The sequence below is a fragment of the Dromaius novaehollandiae genome, chromosome 4 (genome assembly GCF_036370855.1).
Source record: "Dromaius novaehollandiae isolate bDroNov1 chromosome 4, bDroNov1.hap1, whole genome shotgun sequence".
In the NCBI taxonomy this organism is placed as follows: Eukaryota; Metazoa; Chordata; class Aves; order Casuariiformes; family Dromaiidae; genus Dromaius; species Dromaius novaehollandiae.
The window spans coordinates 79,267,823-79,290,573 of NC_088101.1; the positions used below are offsets into that span (position 1 = coordinate 79,267,823).

General features: G+C 49.9%; 1 protein-coding gene across 6 annotated transcripts in view; it reads right to left on the reverse strand.

Annotated features, from left to right (window-relative positions):
* The window catches only part of FGFR3 (fibroblast growth factor receptor 3), a 59,493-nt gene extending 37,473 nt beyond the window's left edge, over nt 1-22,020 (reverse strand). For 5 of the 6 annotated variants that reach the window (XM_064511548.1, XM_064511547.1, XM_064511546.1 and 2 more), the window contains exon 1: nt 21,580-22,020. In XM_064511548.1, the coding sequence (XP_064367618.1) occupies nt 21,580-21,760 (181 nt within the window). In that variant the 5' untranslated portion in view covers nt 21,761-22,020. The remainder of the gene's footprint in view (nt 1-21,579) is intronic. The other variant, XM_064511544.1, reaches the window with a different exon arrangement.
* Nucleotides 22,021-22,751: the final 731 nt, after the last annotated feature.

Here is a 22,751-nt window from a genome sequence, read left to right on the forward strand (position 1 = left end):
CTACCAACTGTGGCAGCTTGCCACACTGGTGATGACAGTAAATACTGCCACGGGCTGCAGCGTTTTGTTTTACAGTAGGATCCTGACGAAAGGAAAGGTTGGAGCTCAGAAGTCTCCCCGCGCAGGACATCCCGAGAGCGCGATTCTAGGGTCTGACTGTCCTCAGACTCATTTCACAGTGATACATAAACTGACTTTCAGTGTCTAAGGGATTATTCTTCCTTTGCACCAGTTTGAAAAAGACAACTCTGCTGTCAACCCAGTTACATCGACAGCAAGATGGCCACGTTTCCCGCCTTGTTTACGCTGAGCCACATTTCCATTCGGCAATGCCCTTTGCGTGTCCTTCGGCTTACAGCAGCTCTTAGACTGCAAGCTCCTCTGGGCATAAGAGTCTCTTTGGTTTTGTACAACATGTAGTACAAGCGGATCCTATTCCATGATGAAGACTATTTGCTCCTATGATTATACAATTAACAAGTAAATAATAATTCAGACCAGACCGGTCTGAACCTAATCCCATGATCCAAACTCAACAGGCTCAACTTCATCTCTGATAATTATCAGATACGGATAGAGATCCCAATTTTGCAGCCTGAGTACATTCACAGATTAGAATTTAACTGTGAAATCAAAGGGATTGCACCAGTTTAGATTATCTGAGGATGTGGTACTGTCTTTAAGCTGCTCTTTTGCAATTAAGTGAAAGGTCTGGAGCAGGTTATACAATATAAAATGATTCCTTTTTTCATCCTGTCATGCAAGTTTTTATTTTTGTGGAAATTTAAAACTATAAAAACCTTTTTAGCCAATAGTCTTACAGGGTAAAAATGATGCATTCTAGGGACCTTAAAATGTGTTAAACCATCTAGCAGTAGGCAAAGCCCACACACATTGGGGTCACAAAGCACCTTTCCTGAGATACCCTGGCAGCAATCCCCATTCAAATATTTTAGGTTTCAGCCAAATGTTCTGGTGTACAGTCAAGGGTTTTTTTTTTTTTTTTAATGAAGAAAGATTTTTCCCTGAAAGTATATACTTTTAGTCAAAAGAAAAGGAAGACAGAACTCCAGGATCTTCTTCCTTCCAGACCAGCCCCTGCTCTGATGCTATGTGTTTGCTCACAGTCTCTCCCAAACTGGGAGATCCTTGGGTGAAACACAGCTGAGAAAAAGAAACCTGGGTCACCAGGTAAAGAAGAATATTCTGTTTTAACTGTTCATTTCAATGGGCTTTCTTCTTCCTTTGGACTGTAAGGATTTTTTCAATGGTACGAACTCTGGCTTCCAATTAAAAGGCCCTGGATACAGCTTCACACTTGCAGGACTGGATACTGCTCTTTGTTTATTGAACTTGATGGAAGCTCCTGCTAATTTAACTTACTGGAAAACAAACCCCATGCAGCTGCAAAGTTCCTCCATCAAAACACACAGTTTTACCCAAGCTGTTTGCCAAATGATCAAGACTTGTATATTTTGGCTTTTATATCATAAGCCTACCAAACAGGAGCAAGCCCAGACTTAGCACAAACCAAACTGTACAGATCAACCATCTAAAGAGAAGCCACTCTTTTTTAAAGCCATAACGAACTTGTGTTAATGAAAAAGCAACAAACTATTTTTATAAAACATAATTAGGGAAGAGTGAAACAAAGCACAAATTTTCTTTAGAATCAGAGCAGAACAACTGGGGTCTGAAGCATCTTCCATGGAAAGGACTATCATCTCGTTTCTGACAACTTTATTTTGACATCTTTGCCCTCAATCTCCCCAGTTGGTCTCCAACAGTTACCCTGATGCCCATTAAATGCACACTTTAGTCCTAGTGACTTTATTCCTACTGAATAGTGGCAGTTAAAAGGAGAATGTTACTAGCAGTTTTATTCTATGTGACCTTTTTAAAAAATTTTACAAATTTCAGCTTAAATGCCTATGGCTTAAACAACAAACAGGACCAAATCAAAGACCTCCACAAAGTACTTCAATGTGCATTAAGTTCAGGCATGTGTTTAAGCACTTTGCCTAACTGGGACCTTTGAGAATGAGAGTTTACTATTATTATTTCTCATGTAACTTTCAAATACAATGTTAAATCCTAAAGCAGAGATGGTCTCACTTCTGCACTGAAAACAGCCGGCATTTTAAGCAGGGATCCAGACCTCACGTATCCCCACCAGTGCCCCAGTGCACAGAAGCCGGCTCCTCCTTGCTTTCCAGCTGCAGGTGCCTTGTGTTTCCAACTCATTTCCAACAAGAAGGACGGCTCCTCTCCCACCCTGGTCTTCTGCAGCCAGCAGTGACATTCCTCTGCAGGGGACATGAAGCTGTCCCTCCTGAGGCCAAACTCTCCAGCCATCTCACTGTCATGCAAAAGGCTGGAAACCACATTTTGTGAATTAAGCGCCTGCAAGAGCTCTGTGAGTAACTCAGTGCAGCCCATGCTTGGTAGCTGTGCTCAAAGCAGACCTTGGGGACTGAGCTCTTCTGGGAACCTGGGTGAGGGCTAGACCTCCTTCTTCATCTTGGATCTTTCATTGCCAAATCCTAAGGAAACCAATATAGCGGAGAAGGCACTGAGCTCTCCAGGCATGGCTGCTTCTTGCATCTGGATGCACACCTCTGATTTAGGCATTCCGAAAATTTCAGGGCAGAACAGCACAGCTTCCCAGCTGGTGTTCGCATTTACTGGGGCTACAAATGCGCATCTCCTGAATCTCAGTCCTGCGTCCTAACAAGAGCATCCTCAGTGCTGGCAAACAGCTGTCTCCAATGCTTCCCCACGCTTCCTTGAGAACTTTCATAAAACATTTCTACTGCAAGTGAGGTTACAAAGTCCCCCCTCTCCTCTCCGAAAGGAAACTCCCACGTGGGATCTAACTGACCTTAACAGAATCTTTTCAAAATCCACAGTAGACAGTTACATACACATACTTTCATAGGTATAAATTACTGTGGAATTAGCTAGTGTAAGGGTTAGGGGAGTCCACTCTGCCACTTGCCAGCAGTGCTGGAAATAATGAGTTTGCAGCTTTAATAGGTTCTCAGCCAGGAGGAGGTAATTTAGGTTGTGGGCTCCCAAGATGTGACTAAAATTCAACCATTTATTAGTTTAGTCAAAGCAGTAATTGGTAGAAAATTACCAAGAGACACTTCTAACGACGATCAGCTCTTGCAGCACTATCACTGCAGCTTGTAGCAAATATTTAACAGAGGAAGAGGCAATTTTCAGACAGTTTAGCGGAGGAAAAAGGCATGTGGTAGGAACTAGCCAGAAAGACACCTTCCACAACGAGCAGCAGCTGGCCCAGCAATGCTAAAATGCTTTTGTGTGTATTCACTTATAAGGATAAGATACTCCATCTCCTTAGCCGCTTGGCTCATCCCAAGTGATAATTCACTTTCTGTGTGGTTTGTTGTTCCAAGCGCTTAAGTGTGTCAGTATTTCCATCAGATGTCTGCTCCTCTTAGACATCAATACTTGCTTCAGGCTGAGCCTGGAAACGTTTTATTTTGTTTTTAATGTCGGCAGCTCTCAAGGACTGCAGCAAGATGTTTGGCGATTTATTTTGCAGGCACGAAAGGCCGGGGAAGCGAAGGGGAGTGGGGGATTCCTGCGCTGCCTCCGGCCCCCTGAACACTTCGAGCCAACCCAGAGCCCTCCCATCACGCAGGACGGCTGCTCGGCCCTGGTGATGCTGGCAGTGCCGCTGCCCCGTGCGTCACTTCGCCTGACATGGAGCAGGACGGGGAAGCCCAGCCTTCCCGTGCCACCCCGCAGGGCGCCAGGAACCACCCTGGCTCCACGAGACCGATTCCACCCGGTTATTTCTCTTTACACGTGTTTTTCCTCCTTGAACAAGATTCTGTTTTTCCAAAGTCTAAGTGTTAGGGAGCCTCATACCAACAGCGTAGGCATAAAGCAGAGGTGAGGGACTGCCTCTCCCACCACCTCCTCCTCAAGGGAGCATCTCACAACTGGGGAACATCTGTCACGTATCCGAAAAGCAGATGGCCCCAGCCCCAGCAGGATTCACATGACAGAGGACTCGATGCATGTGACCTTGACCGAAATATTCCTCACCCCCAAACTGAACCCTCTAAAAGCCAGGCAGCTATATTCCTGAGTGCTTCACAGCTCATTGGTGAAATGGACTAAAAGACTTTCAGCTCATTTATAAGCAGATATTTTACCCTTTTCAAGCTGGAAAAATTATATTGGGATGTTAATGAGCAGAAAGATAGCAGCACTCTATTCACGCCTTACTTCAGATTAATCCTAAAATATTCCTCGTTCTATGTATCTTATCGTATCAAATCCACCAGGACAGCGTATGTTATAGGATCATGGAGAAACAACCATGCTGGAACATTCTCCTGCTGGGTTTGGTGCCCCCATTCCAAGGAAAGATGATCACACAGAGTCCTTAGCTAATGGGCCTTAGCAAAGGAAACCTTTCCTGACCCCAACACCTGGAAGATGAACAAGGCCAAGGCCATGTTCGTGCAGCCAAGACCCCTACATAGCCCATACCCCCCTGAACCGACGTCAGGTCCCTTTGGGATGCTGTGCTGAATAACCCAGAGTAAAGCGTGCAGACACCTCGTAACAGGACCCTTTCTGCTAGTAACGGAGGTGGACGGAGCACAAGGCGACAGCATCTCCGACCCGCTCGCCCTGACCCTGTGATCCCACAACAGCAGAGGGCACAACCAGAGACACCAAGGAAATGGCTCCACATTGCAGAAGAAATGGAAAATACATTACCAAAGTCGTATGACGGAGCGAACTTAGGTTATCTTCAGGCTCAGACCACTTCCACATCCTTTAACCAGGCTCAGGCCCGATTTCCCCTTCTCTAAATAGCCCCCTACCAGAGTTAATAGGAGGACATAGTATCATTCACTCCCCACAACAGTCTGATGGGAAAACACACAGGAAAAGCACGTAGCACTTTCAGCCTTCATTTCACCAGCTCAGTTATAAAATCACAGCAAAGAATGTTTTCTTTTTCCCCAGAAAGCACAAATTGGAAAAAACTCCAACCTAATAACAGGTAAGGCGAACCTATGCCATTTCTTTCCCTTTCCCTCACTGTGTGGGCTGGAAAGTCTTTGTGTCACAGCAAGGAAGTGACTTGTGCAGAGCCTAATTTATGCCCAGTGTAATGCAGCAAGTCACACTGCAAGGCTTAAATCAGTCTTACTACCCCGAGCGGGGCAGCAACTTTCTGCGCAAGGTCACGTCTTTCCCAACACCTGTGCTGCCCATGCACCATAATCCCTCATCCAGCTCCTCTGTTCCTCCTCCCTTCTCTCTCGAGATCCTCCTCGGACCACATTTTCCAGAGTCTAGCTGGAGCTCTCCCGAGAAGATGAGGTGCCGTCAGTCCCCGGAGCCTGGGATGCTTTGCTGAAGCAAAACCATTTTCAGTGCCAGGCTGCCAGGCCACCTCCCTCCATGCAACAGGGCTCCAGAGCGCTCAGACTGCTGGGGGAAAAAAAAAGAAATCTGGCCACTCCTGTAAAAGCCTAAACTGTGATTTATGAACTTGATTTTAGGAAACTATGTTTGCAAATGGTCTGCTGTAGCCATCTGAAGAGGTCATTTTATCTTTCACCTATTGTGCACTTGTTGGGGAGTTCTCTTGGAAAAGCTTAAAATAGCGTTCATCATAATAACGAAAGGTAAACTGTTTATACTGTATTATCACTGCAGCGGCCTATGCAGCTGTTACCAGACAACATTTCTTCCAAAGACGTTAACAAGCATGAGGCGCTGTACTATCACAGAGTGGTTTTTACATTTTACCAGGAGGAAAGCAAACTTTTTTTCCTAGAGAAATGATAGATAGATAGATATGATAGGATAATCTAATTAGGATGATAACCAGGTTTATTTCTCTCAGTCATACGCTGCTTTCTTCATAAATAAGAGTTTATGGAAAAAAAATCTCTAGTGTTTAGCTTGGCTATACCCAATAATGACTTTGGAAGGGCTTCTAGAATGGAAAAGCAGATGTTACAAATCTGCCTTATCTACGGAGCAACTGTTGACTCTGTTGTGCAAATCCTAATTTACATCTGCATGAAAGGTTTCAGAGATTAAATGGCATTCAAGGAGGAATATTAGCTTTTCTCCCTCCCTCCAGCCCTCCTTTGAATGGATTTACTCCTAGCAATTAGCTTTCTGTTCCATCGGCCAAGTAGAAAACAGGATTCATCAGGATTCTACAGTATCCTCCTTTTAATGGACTGTTTTCTCAAGTAACCCAATTCAGATGCTGAGAGTTAGAATAAGAAATAAATAGACACAGAGTTAAAATAGTTACAAAAACACTTTGGCCAGAAGGATTTCCCTGCCTCACTGGGAAAGCCCTGAGGAGCAAAAAAACAGAGAGCAAATCAGATGGGTCCCCTGCCTACCCCTAAGAAAAAAGGGAATGCAAAACCCCCTGAAACACAAAGCTTTGGTAGCTGCTGGGAGTTCAGAGAGGAGATGGCTGTCCCAAGGAGAGCATTTAGCTGGGTGCTTGCTTGCTTAAGGGAACAGATGCAAACGGGATGTTTTCCTTAAAATCTGGCCAGACTATACAATCCAAACACTTTCCATGGTTCCCCAAGCAAAATAAAAAAGAACAAAGTGACTACCATCCTTATCTGTTTATCTTGCAGCTCTGCACTCCTCTCTGATCTGTTTTACCGAACTAAGTTTTAAAAAACTGCCCTCCACTTCTTTGTCAACAGCCCGGGAGGACAGGAAAGGAGGGAGCAGAGGCACCTCGGTGGGCTGCTCCGCAACGTTTGGGATGCTCTGGGACGCCCGGAGGCAGGCCGTGTCGCTTGACATGTCACATGGGACCTGGAGGTCCTGGCACGTCGTGAAGCAACTCGAGACCCGGAGAGATGGTTCGTGCTCTCCTGGGTGTCGTAGCCTTCGTGATGGTCCTGCTTTACTCAAGAGGAGGGCAGCAACGAGCTGTACCTGAGAGCTCAGCAGCCCACACTTGTCTCTGACGGCGACACCGGTCCAAGCCCGGCAGGCGGGGAACCGGACTGTTGGCCCACACGTGCTGCTTGCTGCGTGCACAGTCCTCACCCAACAGGGTCGGCCTGAAGGGGCCAACCCAGACAGCCTCCTCCTCAAGAGGGAGCGGCAGGAGGTCCGCTGGCCTCCTCTAGGAGAGGCACATGAGACAGGGCCGATGGTCAGCCCCTTGGTGTCGGTCTCCCGTTGCCTCCAAAGAGCTGGCTGACTTGCCACCAGCAGTTAGGTATGCCGAGCGGCAGGAGCGGGTCCGGCAACAAACTGCTAAGGGAGAAACGAGGCCACACGTCTTGTTGCGCTTGAGAAAGGCAACTGCCCGACAGGCTGGGCCGCACGGCGATCGCGAAACGCAGCAGCTGGCATCCTGCCTTGGCATCAAAAGCTGTGAGATCCTACTGCACGGTGAGGGTTTTGCATTTCTGCTCCTCCTGTCCAAGGATCTCCAAAAACTCATCATCGCAGCTAGCAAGCAACCGCCACAACTTTGCTAGACTGGGGGCCAGAGGCTTTTCAATGGGCTGGACAAAGCTTGTCTCCAGCTTTTATTGGAGCAGCGACACGCTGAAGCATACGAAAAAACCACAGCGAGGAAGCACTGCCTGAACCTACACTCTCCAACACTGGCCACCTTGCTGTCCCTCCTGCTTGCATTGGGCCAGACTGCCTGGCCAGGCTTTGTAGGTGATCTGCACCAAGCAATTAGGAAAGCTTGCAATGAGACCTAGACAATAAATGAATGAGTCGTCTATAAAGTGTAAAGAAAGGAGAGAAACTGAACCTTTGTAAATATAACTCTGCTCTAAAATCATTAGAAGAACAAGCACATGTTGTTGAATAATTGTTTTGAATTATTTTTGTTGGGATCCCTCTCTCTACCCTCATTTCCTTCCTAAAATCCTTGAAAATTTCATTACTTTGGAGTTCGCCGCCACAGAGGAGTGTTTTCAGCTACTTAGTGAATACTAGTAAAATATTCACCACCTTTTAAGCACCCTTGCAGGCAAATTTTTTAAACAATCCATAGCTCATCCAGCCAGAAGTTTAGGTTTACCTCAGAGGAACTTTTTGGAGCATGCAAAGTTTCGCAGTTGCTTCACAACTCCCGACGGGCCTGGTCCGGGCAGTTACTTGTGATGCTTTTCTGAAGTTGGCTTTGAGATCACATGGCAGCAGAAAAAATTTGCCATCAAGCCCCAACCTTTCCCCTTCGGTTCACAGCTATGCAGATAGCAAATCCCAGCTCCTCTGAATTTGCCTTGCACTTTTAATGTGCACTCCTCTAATCTTCATTTAATGCAGGCAGCTGGCTGTAAATACCCCAGAACAATGACTTTAATCCTAAGTATCCTGAAGCCCCCCTTCCTCCCCGCACCAAAACTAGAGGAAAAATAAAAAGAACAGCCTCATGACAGCAAGATGGAGAAATCCAAGCTATCGACTGGGCCAAAGGAGCAGAAAGACACAATGAGCTAAATTTTGCCTGGCCTGCTAATTAAAAACGGAAGCTACCGTCCTCCGGAGCCAATGTTGGGAGGTGGGGGGAGTTTTCATGCTATTCAAAAATCGGCTTCCAACTGGGACCATATTCACTCAACATTAATTGTCATTCCAACTACGAGTGTCCTAGTTTCAAAATGAAAACTGCTCTCCAGTGTCGCTAGTGAAAACCAACACCAGTTTCAGGGCATTAAACAAAATTTATTGATTGCATTTTCCCACCCACTAAAACTTTAATAAGCATTAAACCTCAAACTCCTGGCCTCGCTTCCTCCCTCTACCCTCCCTCTCCATAAAAAGGGTCAAACTCTTCTATATGGAGATTAGGACTTAATGTTTGGTATTTGTTTATGAGCCTATCAATTGCCTCTATTTCAGGGGGGAAAAGAAAGCACATCTAAAAAAAAACCTTCTTGTAGGTGGATTAAGAGAGGGCAAAGGTTTAGGGTAGTTTGGGATTTTTTTCCCAGCTGATTGTGGGTTTTAGATATATTACAGATCATGTTTAGGTGAACAAAAATAAGCAAATATTCTCCTTTCTGTAAGTTTCCCTAGAGTTATATAAAATGGCCTTTTCATGGATTTATTTCGTGCTAATAAGGTACAGAGCTTCAAGTCTTCTCTGCTAGCTGTTTTTAACAGCGTAAAAGGAAAAAAAGTAACAGTTTGGGGGCCGGGGCCGCTCTGTCTGCATACTCAGTAAAACAAACAAAGGCCAAACGTTTGAAATGCAAAGGTTGGTGATTAAGCCCAGAAATCCATATCTCGGCATCAAAATGAATGGCCACAGATTTTAAGAGCGCTTAAGTGATTTAAATGCAGAGCCTGAACTGGCTCAGCATCTTTCAAAACCAGGCCTGTTATTTGAATGCCTAAAGTGAGATTTCGGTGCCAGGTACCCAAGTTTGTAAAGTCTAACAGTAATCTCCTTTAGCGAAGCCTGATCCGTTTTAATCTAAAGTCACGAACCACAAACGAAGATTTTACTGACTGGAAAGCAAGCTGCAACATTTTGTCCATGTGCTAAAGTCTTCTCTTACCCTTCAGCATTAATAGAAAGAGTTTTGGGAGACTGCAAAAGAAAAGTGGATGTCAAAAATTCTTTTATTTCTCTTCTTTAAAAAAGATTGCTGAAGGGATTAGACACAGCTTTGAGTTCACTGCTCTGTTAAATCAACCTTACAATATTTTTTCAGCTTGTTTGACTTGCTGTTTCTGTATACATTCGTATTTTCACCTTTCTGCATGCAAATCCCACGCTAACGTTTGTTCTATGCCTCTCACAGGAAACTTAGTCAGTTCTTTATTTGTACTAAGTCTACGGAGTTATAGAAAACAGACTTGGAAAACAATCCCTAAATTAGCAGGACTTACTGGCTTGCATGCACACACACACACTCACATACCATCCTATCCGAATGTGGCATTTTATCATTTCCAGCGGCAAGAGCAGGGCATCAGGTTCAACAGAACGGATCTTTTAATGGTCTCGCGTAACCGTATCTATTACAGTGGTTTTCTAACTGCACGTAATAAATTAAGAGAGAGTTCAAGGAAGTCATGCGTGTCTCTGTTCCCACTCCCTTAAAGCAGCTTTAATGCTTCCAAACAGCCACCTTCCACAAACGGCACCGCGTCAGGCTACAGAAATGCCAGAATCAAGTCAAACGCCTCTGTACCAAGGCACTTGAGCACTTCCAGGAGGAAATACACTTTCGGCGGCAGGCCGTTTCCCGTGTCCTGCAGCCAACATGGGCTCGCTCTGCCTGCGCAACCAGGGGCCGTGGCACACGCACTTTCTGACACCTGCTTCACCCTCCCCGGTCTCCGGGCTGTCCCACCTTGGCCATTCCTTTCCCTGCCAGACCAACCTCTCCAACCTCCCACTCTCCAGCCCCCGCTACCCAAACTGCCGATGAAGCGCAGAAGAGCCTCTCCCAGCTCCCTGCTTCACGAGCTTGTTGCTCCTCTTCCACAGCCGGAAGACGCGGAGAAACAAGCCGAGCCACACGCAAGGGCCGGACCCATCTGGAAGTCAGGTGCCAAGGCCAAACCGCAGCTGGGCTCCCAGGACAGGAAAAGGGGTGGATGGGTGGGATGAACCACCACGACCGAAGCCATGAAGACGTGCAACCTCCCTGCAGATTTTTCTCTCCACAGACCTGTTTCTTTGCACAGACGTAAGCAGAGCAAGAGCTGCCCCCCGGATGGCAGTGAGACCATGGAGCAGTTCAGACCCTGCTCCTGGTAGAGCCACTGGACAGGGGACGTCTGAAGCTCCCACCCAACTGAGGACGTTAGGCCAGGTGCATGTCCCTGGCTCAGATCTTGTATCTGCCCAGCATCACACTCCAACCCACGCCGTGAACCCGTTTTATCTCCAGGGCCACCAGAGAGAGGCACCAACCCAGCGGCAGGGGAAATTTTGCTCACGGCTAAAAGGTTGACGCTTTTCATCCCTGCTTGCTTATTCCCATGAAAAAAGTAGCACCCCCTGAGCAATCCTTGCATGGACGACTGCTAGGTTTCTAGGAGGGCCACGTATCTCTCTGCCAACCGTGACCGGCCACAGGAGACCTCGATGGCAGGATGTTGCCGACCCGCCGACGCTCAGCGGCGCCGCGTGGTCCCGGCCCCCGCGCCTCCTCCTCATCACAGAAATGGCCATGTTCGAGTGCTGGGTAAAGCCATCCCTGAAAAGACTGCAGAGCTTGTCTAAACCTGATTTGCTATTCACTAGGGGTGGGGGAGCTGGAGGGGAAGAAAACCTCTACTTTAAACATTTACACATATTTTGAAAGCACCTGAAAAGGTTTCGGGAGCTTCGTGCCAAGACTAACATTCCAGCTCCAAGATTACCTTATGCAAAGCGTGTAGATGGCTCCTCACAGGAAGGATTTGCATTTTGCCACTGCGCAGGGTGGTAATAGCCAATATCACACTGGTAGGCCAGGTTATTATGAGCCCCGCGACAGTGCCTGGACCTCCCTCCACGAAGGCTTTCTTGCCCGACTTTCTCGATCAAGAAGCCCACCACCTTCCCATCCAGACTCCTTCTCAAATCCCACAACCGCCAGCACAACTATAAATAAAAATGAGGCAAAAATCCTGTTTCTTCACTAAATAATACACATGTTGGAGTCACCATACAACTCAATAAACACTTTCAAGGACTTACTTTCTTTTTTGTCTGCGCTGCGTGCGGGTGGTTAAGCAGGGGGCAGATTTCAAAACATTTCTGGGGCAGAAGGTTTTAGCTTTGGGTTTCTTTTACCTCCTTGTCTAAATAATGGCAATACTGATTGAACCACTGGCCAAAAGAAGCTTAAGCACGATCCTTTCTTCCATACTCAGGGGGTTCCCGTTTGCTCCTGTTGCTCTCTGTCCTCCGTGTCTTGCTGCCTGCACTGAGGGCAAGGCAAGGCGCTGCCGTCAACATGCCCTGCTCTGGGACCCGCAAGGCTAAATCAGAAAGGTTGAGCGGGACGCGCTCTCAACAAAGCCATCTAGCTTGTCCTCTCTCAGGAATCGCCCCCGCAAAAGCTCAGTATCTATACTGTATTTATTGGAACTCTACAGTATTTACAGTGTATCCCAGCTGGGCAGGGAGCAGGGGCTGCGGGAGGGTGAGGAGGAGACGACAGATGAGATGCCTGTCTGATGAGGTATCTTCAAAGATAACTCTCCCCATAGCAGCTTATAACCCTTGTTCCCAAGCCAGCGAGATCAGGAGCCTGGGAAGCCTGCAGCTTCTCTTTATGCTTAATTACAGATTGCAAGTGCCTGACAAGAAGCCCTCACTCTGTAAGGTTTCTGACCCAGGTGCCTCTGGGCCGAGCTGGAGCAAGCGCTCCATCTCCAGCCATCACTCACTACTCCACGCGTGCTGAACTCAGAAGAAGGTGGGTGACGGATTTGTAGCAAGCTTGGGAAGGGATGCAGAGAGGACACCATCTGCCATTCCTTGCTTTTCTCTCCCACCCCCCCCCTTTTTTTTTTAAATTAATCAATTAGCAAACTGGGAGGCAGCGTTCCTCCGCCGGCGCCTCTCCCGATCTCCCCTGCGCAGCACGGAGCAAGGGCATGGGAGGGCTGCGCAGGGCGAAGTGCCGCCCGCGGCGCGCGGAGCACCATGGAGGCGGGTCAGTGGAAGATCTGGGCTCCCAGCCCTGCGGCTCATCTCACCCAGGCACACGGCCTCCTGGGACCCGACTGACCACACTTTGCAAGAAAGAGGCTTTCTGAGCTTTCCCTGGAAAAAAAAAAAAAAAGCTTTCATGAAAAGCTGCGAGATCATGCATAGCACACCAGCCATAAAAATGAATGCATGTTTTATTTTATTTTGCCAGTGTTCCCCCTGCTCCAACTGCATTCATTTGCAGTTCATTTCTTACACGGTAAATACCAGCTAATTTATGCACCTCCATTTCCCAGCCCCCCCAACTCCTGCGCGAATCCCCAGCCCATTAACATAACTATTTAAACTGGACATGTTTTCTTAAACATTCTTCTTCTTTCATAAACTGCCAAGTGACAGTTGTTTACTGTCAACAAGCCTGGGTACTCTAAGACAGGGAGAAATATGCCCTTTCGAAAGGCAGACACATCGGCTACCAGAGGAAGATTAAAATCTGGCGCTTTTTTCCTTCTCCCTCCCCAAAAATGCTTCATTTGTACAGATACGCATGAGACACATCAGAAGAGACGGCCGTACGCTTAATTCCAATCATTCTTTTAATTGGAGACAGGCTCACGGAGAATTTATCTTTAGCTGCACATTAGTCGTCAGCACACGCTCTTAGCTCCCAGAGCCTCCAGTTGCAACTGGTCGTCTCCCTCCATTTTTAACTCCAACACCCCGATTTCCCAAGGCACAGCGCAGGGAACCAGTGTCCTCATTTTGCGGCAACTCCGCAAACGGCTAGAAACAACACGTTTGCCCTAAGAATCCATACGGAGAAGTTAAAAAAATGATCATAATAAAAAAAAAAAGTCAAATCGTTGGCTACTTCAAGACCTACAGTCTCCAGATGAGCTGGGGAAATATTCTGCTGGGAAGGAGTTGCTCGTACTTGAGTCTTGTGCGTGAAAGCTGGGTGGAGGGCGGCGGGGGGAGGATATCAAAAAAGAAAACTGAGAAAACTCTTTCTTCCCCGCTCTGCCTGTCTGTCGGCGATGCTCTGGGGACAGCTCCTGCCCGGGTACGCCGGGTACCAGGGCGCCTCTGTGGTCCCGGGCGGATTCGTGCAGGAGGCACCGAGTGCCACCACGTTCCCCGAAACAACCCGGGCGCCTCTTCCCGTGCAAATCGCGGCGGCGCGTCTCCGGCTCCCGCTTGGGCCGCAGAGGCACGTCCCAGCCCCCGGACCCCCGCCGGGGATTATTAACACTTTCCCTGTCGCATTGTGCCAGCGGCGCATCGCGGCGGAGGGGGCGAACGCCGGGCGACACCGATATCATGGGCCGGCGGCGCCGCGGGGAAGCGGGATGTTCAGAGCAAACGCAGCTGCCGGCCGCACGCAGGATTAAAGGTAGAGATAGGCGTTACGGCGCATTGCAAGACGGACGGGAGGTCATGGAAAACGCCAAGGATCACCAACCGAGGCCAGGCACTTCTCCCCCCAACCCGGGGAGTCCCCATCGCTGACAGAGTCCCCCCTCTGCTTGTTAAAATGTTTGGGTCATTAGAAGCTTCCCAAACAATCCCGGCTTATGCTAAACAGTTGCTCCCACCAGGATCTGCTGCGGGCCTCAGCCTGCTCCCCTGGAAATCAATGGGGGCTTTTTGCGCGGGATTCAATAGGCACAAGAGCAGCCCCTCATTACTGGCTTTGCAGGACTGCAAGCAGCGGAGAACGTCAAACCCCCCAAACAAAGCAACGGCCCTCCAAACCGGGAGCCGGCCTTGCCCCTAAAGGATCTTTACAAGCAAAATTAAAAATCCAGCTCTCGGGAGCTGTTTGGTTCTTGGATAGGGAAAGTGAGAGGTTGATGAGGGTTCATCTTCCCGCCTGGACCCAGGAACATCTCCTGTAGGTCCCTGCGCCCAAAAGAAAAGCCTCCCCGGACGCGTATTTTGCTTTCCCCCGTGGAGCTCAGCACTGAAACATCCCCAAGTCCCCCACCACCACCGCAGGGACCCCGGGGCCGGGGCGCTGCTCCTGCCGGGACGCTCTCGTCTTTAACACCCTCCTTGCAGCTCCACGGTCAGGGTGGACAACCCATTTCCCCGTTTTTTGCCTCCCTTACGGTTGCGTAACTCCCCTTTTCCAGCATCGGTGGGACTTCATCCACGCGGGGATCAAGTGAGAAACAGAAGGAAACAACAACCATAAGGTTTGGCCCCAAAATAACACCCAGCTATTTTGACTCCCCCACACCCCGTCCACCTCAGCTCATGTCCAAAATGCTAAAATTCCCTTTTGCTCTATTACTGCGGGGTATTAGCCCAATCCTTACAACCTAAGCAGAGACCTGGCCCCCAAAGCTTTGCTGCTTTAACTACAGCGACTGAATAATTCAGTGAGATTACCGGGCTTGACCCGCACAGGGCTGTTTGGTGTAATACAGGCGTGCGGCAAAACACTTGGGGGGGCAAAAGCACTGAATGAAGATAAGCTGACAAGTATTTTCTTCTCACCCTGGTTATCAAACAACACGAGTTTGGGACCCACCCTCCGCTCCCCTGCAGGTCTCTATCACGCAATGGCGTGCCATGATGCTAATCGTTTCCTTTCCCTAAAAAGCTTATACTTGAACTATAGGAACATAGCTGGCCTCAAAAAAAACCCAATATAAAAACCCCCTATGTTGGCATGATTCAACTTTAGATTTTAATGTAGTTAAATAGCTCATGGTATAACTGCTGGGTGCGAATATAAATGGTAATCCACGCACTGAAGCGTTTGCAAGGGACGTTTCCCTCAGCGCACACTGCAGCCCGTGAGATTGCACAGTCACAGATAGCAATCCTAGACGGCGTCCTTTCTTCACCCGAAAACTTGGAACCCTTTTCGCCTCTGACTCATTAATACTTTTAACCCCTAGCAACCTGCAGAAATGGCAAAGCCCCAAACTCTCGCAGATGCTGAACGTGTAAGCGCACGGTGATTGCTTTGCATACAGTTCGGCGCGATAAAGAAACAACGATGCGGTTCCAAGATCTAATATAACCTTTTTGGTTAACAACCTCCTTATCTTCCCCTCCTCTCCCGGCTGGAGAAAGCGAGGCCAGCGCACAAAAGCTAACTCGCCCTCTGCTATAAATACCGCACCTTTTTTAGATGAATACGCCTGAAACCAGAGCAGTTGCTGGAGAAGTGCTTTCCCGCTTTACCGCGTTGCGAGTCTTCAAAAGGCTTCGATATATCATGTAACCTGAGCGTCGCGGCAAACGCATTCGCTTGACGGCCCCCTCCCCTTCGGCGCTGGGCCCCCCCCCGACAGCCTATCGGCGGCACAGGGCAGGTTTACACCTGATTACCTCTCCCGTTTTTAACTACCACGTTTACCTAAGGTTTTGCTGGGCTCCTATCTCGCGGCTCGTGTTTGCTCTTGATATTACAGAAACTTCCTGGTGGCTGCAGCCAGGGAGCAGCTTCCCGGGGGCAGCGCGGCGAGGGGGCCTGGGAAGGCTCGCTCCGCTTGGAAAAACCACGCGCCAAGCTCTTCCCACCTTGCCGGAGAAGCAGCCGAGAGAGGGGCGAACAGGTGAGCGCTGCAGCAGGCTCAGGAGGAAAAGTCGGGGCAGCAGCGTAAAGGCGCTTTGGGCACCGTACGTACATCCACGGCGGCACGGTTTTACGCTAGAGCTGTCACGGCGGGGCGACGGGACTGACTCGCCCCAGCAGCCCGGCGCGACCGCTTGCCCCGTCTGAACGGATCTGCGCGGCCCCCCCGGCTGCAAACAGCAGAGCACGCCGGATTTTTCTGAAGTTGCCCTCCACCCTGGCATCCAGCCTGGGGCACGGGGGAGAGTGAAGTTTATAAACTAAACACCGCTAAAAGGGATGAAAAGGGATGAAAAGGCAAACGTGGAAAAAGCCCCATCTAAGCAGACTACTGAATGGCTTGGGGCGCGTGAAGTCAGCACGCAATTTCAATTACTTTTTTTTTTTTAAAGAGTCAGAAAAAAGAAGAAACAGGTATGCTGAGCCAGACAAACAGGCTTCAGGAAAACTGAAAAATAAATAAATAAATAAATAAATAAAGCAGGTTTAATCAACTGCCCATGTATCAGGTTCAACCTAGCTGGGAAAAAAAGCTGTCAACCTGCCAGATATTGGCTACTTTAATACTATTTTGTGGCTGTGTATTTTTCCATGCTTGAAATATGCCACACTTTATAACATCAATTACCTGATCAGCAGAAAGCCCTGAAAGAAATGGGGAATTCAGAGCGTGCCAAGAAACGGCGGCGGGGAGCCCGGGCTTGCTCTCTGCAGCCTCATCAGAAGTGTCTGCAAGATCCGCGGGGGGAGCCAGGGACCAGCGGGATTAACCCCAATTCCTAAGAGATACAGAGGAAGTTTCTGGTACCAAACCGGTGCCTTTTAGAGTAACTCCAGGAGCCTGAGTGGGCTCCCGCACGACTGGAAACGCTGCGGGGGGAAACGCCACCTGTATTTTTAATAGAAATTTCTGGATTTGCAGCATTCCTCCTGGGTCTATTTTACGTATATTAAATTTTGCCCGGAGCTAAACCGTGCTGGGGGACAAGACAGCCTCATCTCCACCCGTCCCGCAGCCCCAGGGCCCCTGATCGCCCTTCCGTGCTGGAGACTACAGGTTTAAATGATCAGCCAGAAAAAAACTTACTGTCAGGCCATGCCCTAACCTTAACCAAAGTTAAGATTCAGCTGACACCTCCCAGCGCAAGCTTTGCCCGCAAGTGAACACAACGCTGTCAGAAACATGCTGGTTAAATGCTGCTTTTGGAAAATGGAAATCTCACTAACCACCCAGAAACTGGGGTGAATCCATATCTTTTAGGGTCTCTAACTGAAACAGCAGACGGATGCAGTCAGTTTTCTGGAAGGACAGCTTTTAAACATATAGTTTGATACCAAAGTTCACTTCTACAGGCCATACAGAAAGAGAAAGGATTTTGTTTCCCAGCGCTATAGATAGGAAAAAAGCCCTCAGCTCACTTTGAAAAGTTTCAGCCCTGTCCAGGCAGCCGGACTGGAAACGGTCCTGATTCAGGGATGCCGCAGTCAAGACTTCTTTAGCGTTCATCTAACTGCAAAAAAACACGTCCAGGAAGGCTCCCAAACAGGGACGCTTCCCCAAACAGCAGTGAAGATTTGTTAGAGGGAGTCATAAAAATTAACGTGCCAGTCAGAGTGGCTTAATTTAATTGCATCATTTAATTAGCAGATCAACACTTGGCTATGCAGTTTTAAGATTTACCTTCATCACATTCCCTGCTCAATCACTGTTAATAAAGTCTTAATTAAAAGAAAAAAATGATTTAATTGGAGTGACCCTTGTCAGTACGTGTAAAAGGTGGTGATGCTACACATCTAGTATCAAATATATTAATGAACCGGTCTCTGCACTGGAATAGATTTTCCAGGTCACTGTTTGCTAGGTGAAGAATAGACTAACAAGCAAAAAAGCTGTATTTCCTCATCCTTTACTCATGTCATCTGATTTTACTGCTCTGTAAAATATGCTGGTCTCAACATTACAGACTTAATTAACATTTTGAAATGTACTACTGCTAAGACAAGAAATGAATCAACTTTCTCCAACAAAACTATCTCACTCATAGCTGACCACCGAATCGAAAGGATTTCAGGTCTCAGCCGTAAAGTAGAAAGCAACATTACTTAATAAGGGACTCTCTTTAAAGAGCTTTAAAATGCTTCTCTTATGCGAATGTATAAACCCAGAAACCTACTCCAGGAACGGTCAGTGGCATTCGGCACTCAAATGCAATTATAATTTCGTGGTGAACTTTGGAACGTTTAGATACACAAAGCAAAATGACGCAGACCATAATATCTTATACCTTGTACTCTCAGCTAGCCAGAAGCTGAAAAGGCAAAAAAGAAAAAAGAAAAAAAAAGAAAAAGCACAGTTGCTATAAGCTGTATAAATAAAAACTTGTCAGCCGGCACACCACCACTGTTTCCAAGCAGAAAAGTCACAAGAATATGTGGCCCTATATTCAAGTTAAGTTAAATCCTGACATTGGCACCTCTTCTGCTTTTTTGGCTTGCTTGCTGGGACCAGTACAGTAACTCTGGGTGACAACTCGACTACAGCACCGTGTAAGTAAACTTCAGTTATTGCTCCTGACATATTCGGAGAGCTCCCTCCTTCCTGCACAAACTTTCTCAAATATTAACAGCTTCCTATGCAACTTTTTCAATGCATATACACAGCCTTAGCAGCCAACTAGTATAGTAAAAATCCTAAGAAGTCCAGAAATTCACTTTTCCCATATATCGTGTACGCACACGCACAAGCAAGACACGGAAGATAGCCTGTTATCGGAAGTTTTTAGAAGAGAAATGCCGCTGCTTCTGTCGGTCTACTCTCTAAGAAAACAGCCAGCATTACTTGACATTCACAAATCGTACGAAGTAATATCTTTATCTGAATACTAATGCAAATTGGTAGGGCTTTTTTATATTGATGTCTATTCTGTGGCTGCTGAATAGAGTGACCGCATGCTCAGGGCTGCAAAGGAGTTCACTGACCTCCCTAATCATCTCTGTCATAGCCGCTGAATGACATACACATTCAATCCTGCCTTGCCTCTCTACTTTCATTCATAAAAAAAAAAAAAAATGACATTGTTCTTCCTGCAGCAGCCCCGAGAAAGGGAGAGAAGAGAAACTCGGCCCAGATGAGGCCCCTGGTGTTTTTAGTTTAGCTTCTATTCAGCAGCAGCCCCGCCATCTGCCTCCTTCCTGCCAACAGCCGAACACCTCCCTGCGGAGATGTTAAAACCTGCACCCCCTCCACCTCCGCTAATAGCTAGTATTCATATTAGCAAACATACACGTACCTCGAGAATGCCTCCCTTCAATGTGTGTTTTATGTAGCTGAGTATAGGCACAAAGCAGTAGCTGTTACAGCCTTCACAGCCCCGTGTGGAGAATTAGATCACTAGGGAAAAATCCTTCCAAGCCCCTTTATGGAAAATAAGGCCTGAGACTGTAAATGCAAAACCTAGCGAACAACAACCCTCAGTAATGAGCCAATACCCCATGGCCCATTTGACTAGGAGAAAGAATTTGCTCTTTACCATTCAATTGAAAGATTGAGAGGTAAAATGTGTTTTTACTTGGCTCTGATGGTTTATATTCTTTACAGTTGCTTTTGCAGAGCCTTTTCTCTCCCAGATAAGAGCGCCCTACGCGCTGGCAGCGGTCCTCTGCCCTCGCCTGACGAGTCAATTAGGTATCACGACAAGCAGCCCCGGTATCGCTAGCGATATTTCACGCTTCCCTCGCGCACGTGGTCGGTCAGAAAGTAGCCTGGCGTTACAAAGCCGGGTGCCGTCCCCGCAGCACGCCACCGCCTCGGCTCCCAGCTCCTGTCGCCGGAGAGACGCGCGGGAACGCGCTCGGCATCCGTGCCCAGGGGAGCCTCCGCCGCGGGCCCAATCCTGCTCCCCGCGAAGCGCGGCAGAGTTTTGACAGCGACAACAGCGGGACCACAACCGCGCTGTCACTCGGAGGAGCCGGGGCAGGGAAACCTGCCCGCAGGATTTCCACCGGAGCACCCGGCAATCCCCAGGCATCGCTCAAAGACATCACCGCAGGGACATTTTCTTCGGCTGCCTCCCTTCTGCCAATACGCCGGGCCACTTCAGGGCATGTCACTTGCTCAATTTCAAACGCCACCCTCAGATCTTAACGTGCAAACGTGAGTGTCTCAAAGAGCAGCAAGGTTTCTACCGTTTTTTTCCCACGACCTCAGTCCCTGGCTGCGAGCTCAGCCTGCACGGGTGTAAATCCGGAGGACCTCCGAGGAAGCCACCGAGCTCGCTCCACACTTTCTTTGGGGCTCCCCAAAGGATTTTGCCATAAGTGACAGCGCAAATACTTATTTCAGGCTAAAACGGGGAAAAGTTCTGACACTTAATTTCGGTTGATTCCTAATAGCGTTACTAGCACAGGCTGCTCGTTTCCTCCTAAACACCAATCTCATCTGCCCTGACAAAGTAGCTGAGATGTTGCCCCATAAATCAATTGTTTTGGCTGTGAAAAATGAGCCAAACGAGTTACACTAAGAATCTGGTGTTTTATTAGTACTTTCTTGAAAACAAAACCAACCCCCAGTGTGATTTATAGCTTTAACCAAAAGGGGTATGAAAGTAATGCCCCCACCCCCCAGCCTCCACGAAGCCCATTTATTCCCCTGTCACTTTTTTGGCAAACACGCTTCAAACCCTTTCGCGAACAATGGAAACTTTCTGTTGGGTACATGCAACCTTGAAGACAGCGGGCTGGGAGGGGGCTACCTTCCATTAACGAGCTTTGAAAAATAAACAGGGACTCAGGTAGCAGCTGAGGCGTATCAGAGAGACACGGCATTTCAAACAGCGCTGCACAGTTTTTAAACAGCTTTTGCCCAACGCGTTAACTTTTTTTTTTCCGCTTGCGACTTGCAACGTTTCCACTCCAGGGGAGGTATCTGCTGCATTCCCATGGATGTTTTTCCCTTCTCCGCGCAATCCCAACTATTCAGCCGTGCGCCGGCCTCAGCGGAGCCGCGGCAACGCTGCTTTCGCCCGCAGGACGCGCACAGACGCCTGCCCGGGCCCCCCAACGCCGCGCACGGCGGGGCTTCTGCTTGCCCCGCTCAGCTGCGGGCGCAGCCCGGGCCGAGCCGCGGACCGGCACTGCAGCCGCAGGCAGCGCGGACGGAGCCCCTCAGCAGAGGCGCTGCCCGGAGAGCGACGCTCCTCGCCCGGCCGAGCCCCGCGCCGGTCGCCCGCGCTGCCGAGGCGCCGCCGGCTGCCGAGCCCGCGCCCGCGGCGCCTTCCCACGCTCGCCGTCCCGCGCCGGGCAGCCTCACCTGCGGGCCGCCCGCCGCTCCTCTCCTCCGCGGGGGAGCCGGGCCGCCGGGCCGCCGGGAGCCCGCCGGCCGCCGCCGCCAGGCACAGGCACCACAGGGAGCCCCACGCCGCCAGCATGCCTCCGGCGCGGCGCCGCGGGCGCGGGGGAGCCGCCGCACCGCCGCCGCCCGGCTCAGACATCCTGCGGCCGCATGCCGCCGCCGCTCAGCGCTCCGCTCCGCCGCCGCGCTGCGAGAGAAGGAGAGAGCCGCTCAGCCCGCCGCGTCCCCCAGCACGCCGTGGGCGGGGGACGAACCGCCGAGGGGGAAGTGAGGAGGGGGGACGCGGCCGCTACCTGCGCAAGCCCCGCGGCCGGCCGCGCACCGCTCATGGAGGGCGCGCACCGAGGAGCCGCCGCCGCCCGCCCGCCGCCGCGGCGCTTCTGCGTCTGGTTGGCGGGCGCGGGCGCGGAGCGGGGCGGCCGCGCTGTCCCCGCCCGCCGGGGCCGAGCCGCGGGCGGCCCCGCCCCGCCGCCGCCGCTGCCGCCGCCGCCGCCGCGGGGGGCCGCGCCCGCTCCGCGCCCCGCGGTGGCGATGGGGACGGGGATGGGATGGGATGGGACGGGGATGGGATGGGATGGGATGGGATGGGATGGGGGCAGCGAGCGGGCGGTGCGAGCGCCGCGCCGGGGCCGCCTCCGGGCTCCCCGCCGCCTGCGCTGCCGCCGCGGCCACCCGTGCGCCCGCGGGGTTGAAATCGGCCCCAAAGCCTGCAGCGCTGGGTGCTAACCCTACGGCTGCGGCCACGCAAAGCGGCCCCCTGCCCCGGCACAGCGTGCCCCGAAACGCGCACACCTTTCTTTCCTTTTTTTCTGTCCTTCCAGGCCTTACAACAGCAAAGATGGGTTTTCTGAATCAGCTTCAGCCGGCTCCGTTGGGACGGTGGGCAATTCTAGGCAGGACAGGGAAGGAGCGGCGTGTGAGCCGTGCCTGGGCTCAGCCTGAGGGCTCGTGCGCTGATAGGGCCCTGCGCCCGCTGCCCCGGCGGGGTTCCCGTGCTATGGCAGGGGCTCCTTTGCCCTGGCCCACCGATCGCCCAGCACCAGTGTCGTACATGCGGGAGCGATCGTATCCTCCTTGGGTTCTGCGCGTTCGGCTACTTACAATAAAATCTGATTAAATGTCACTTGTTA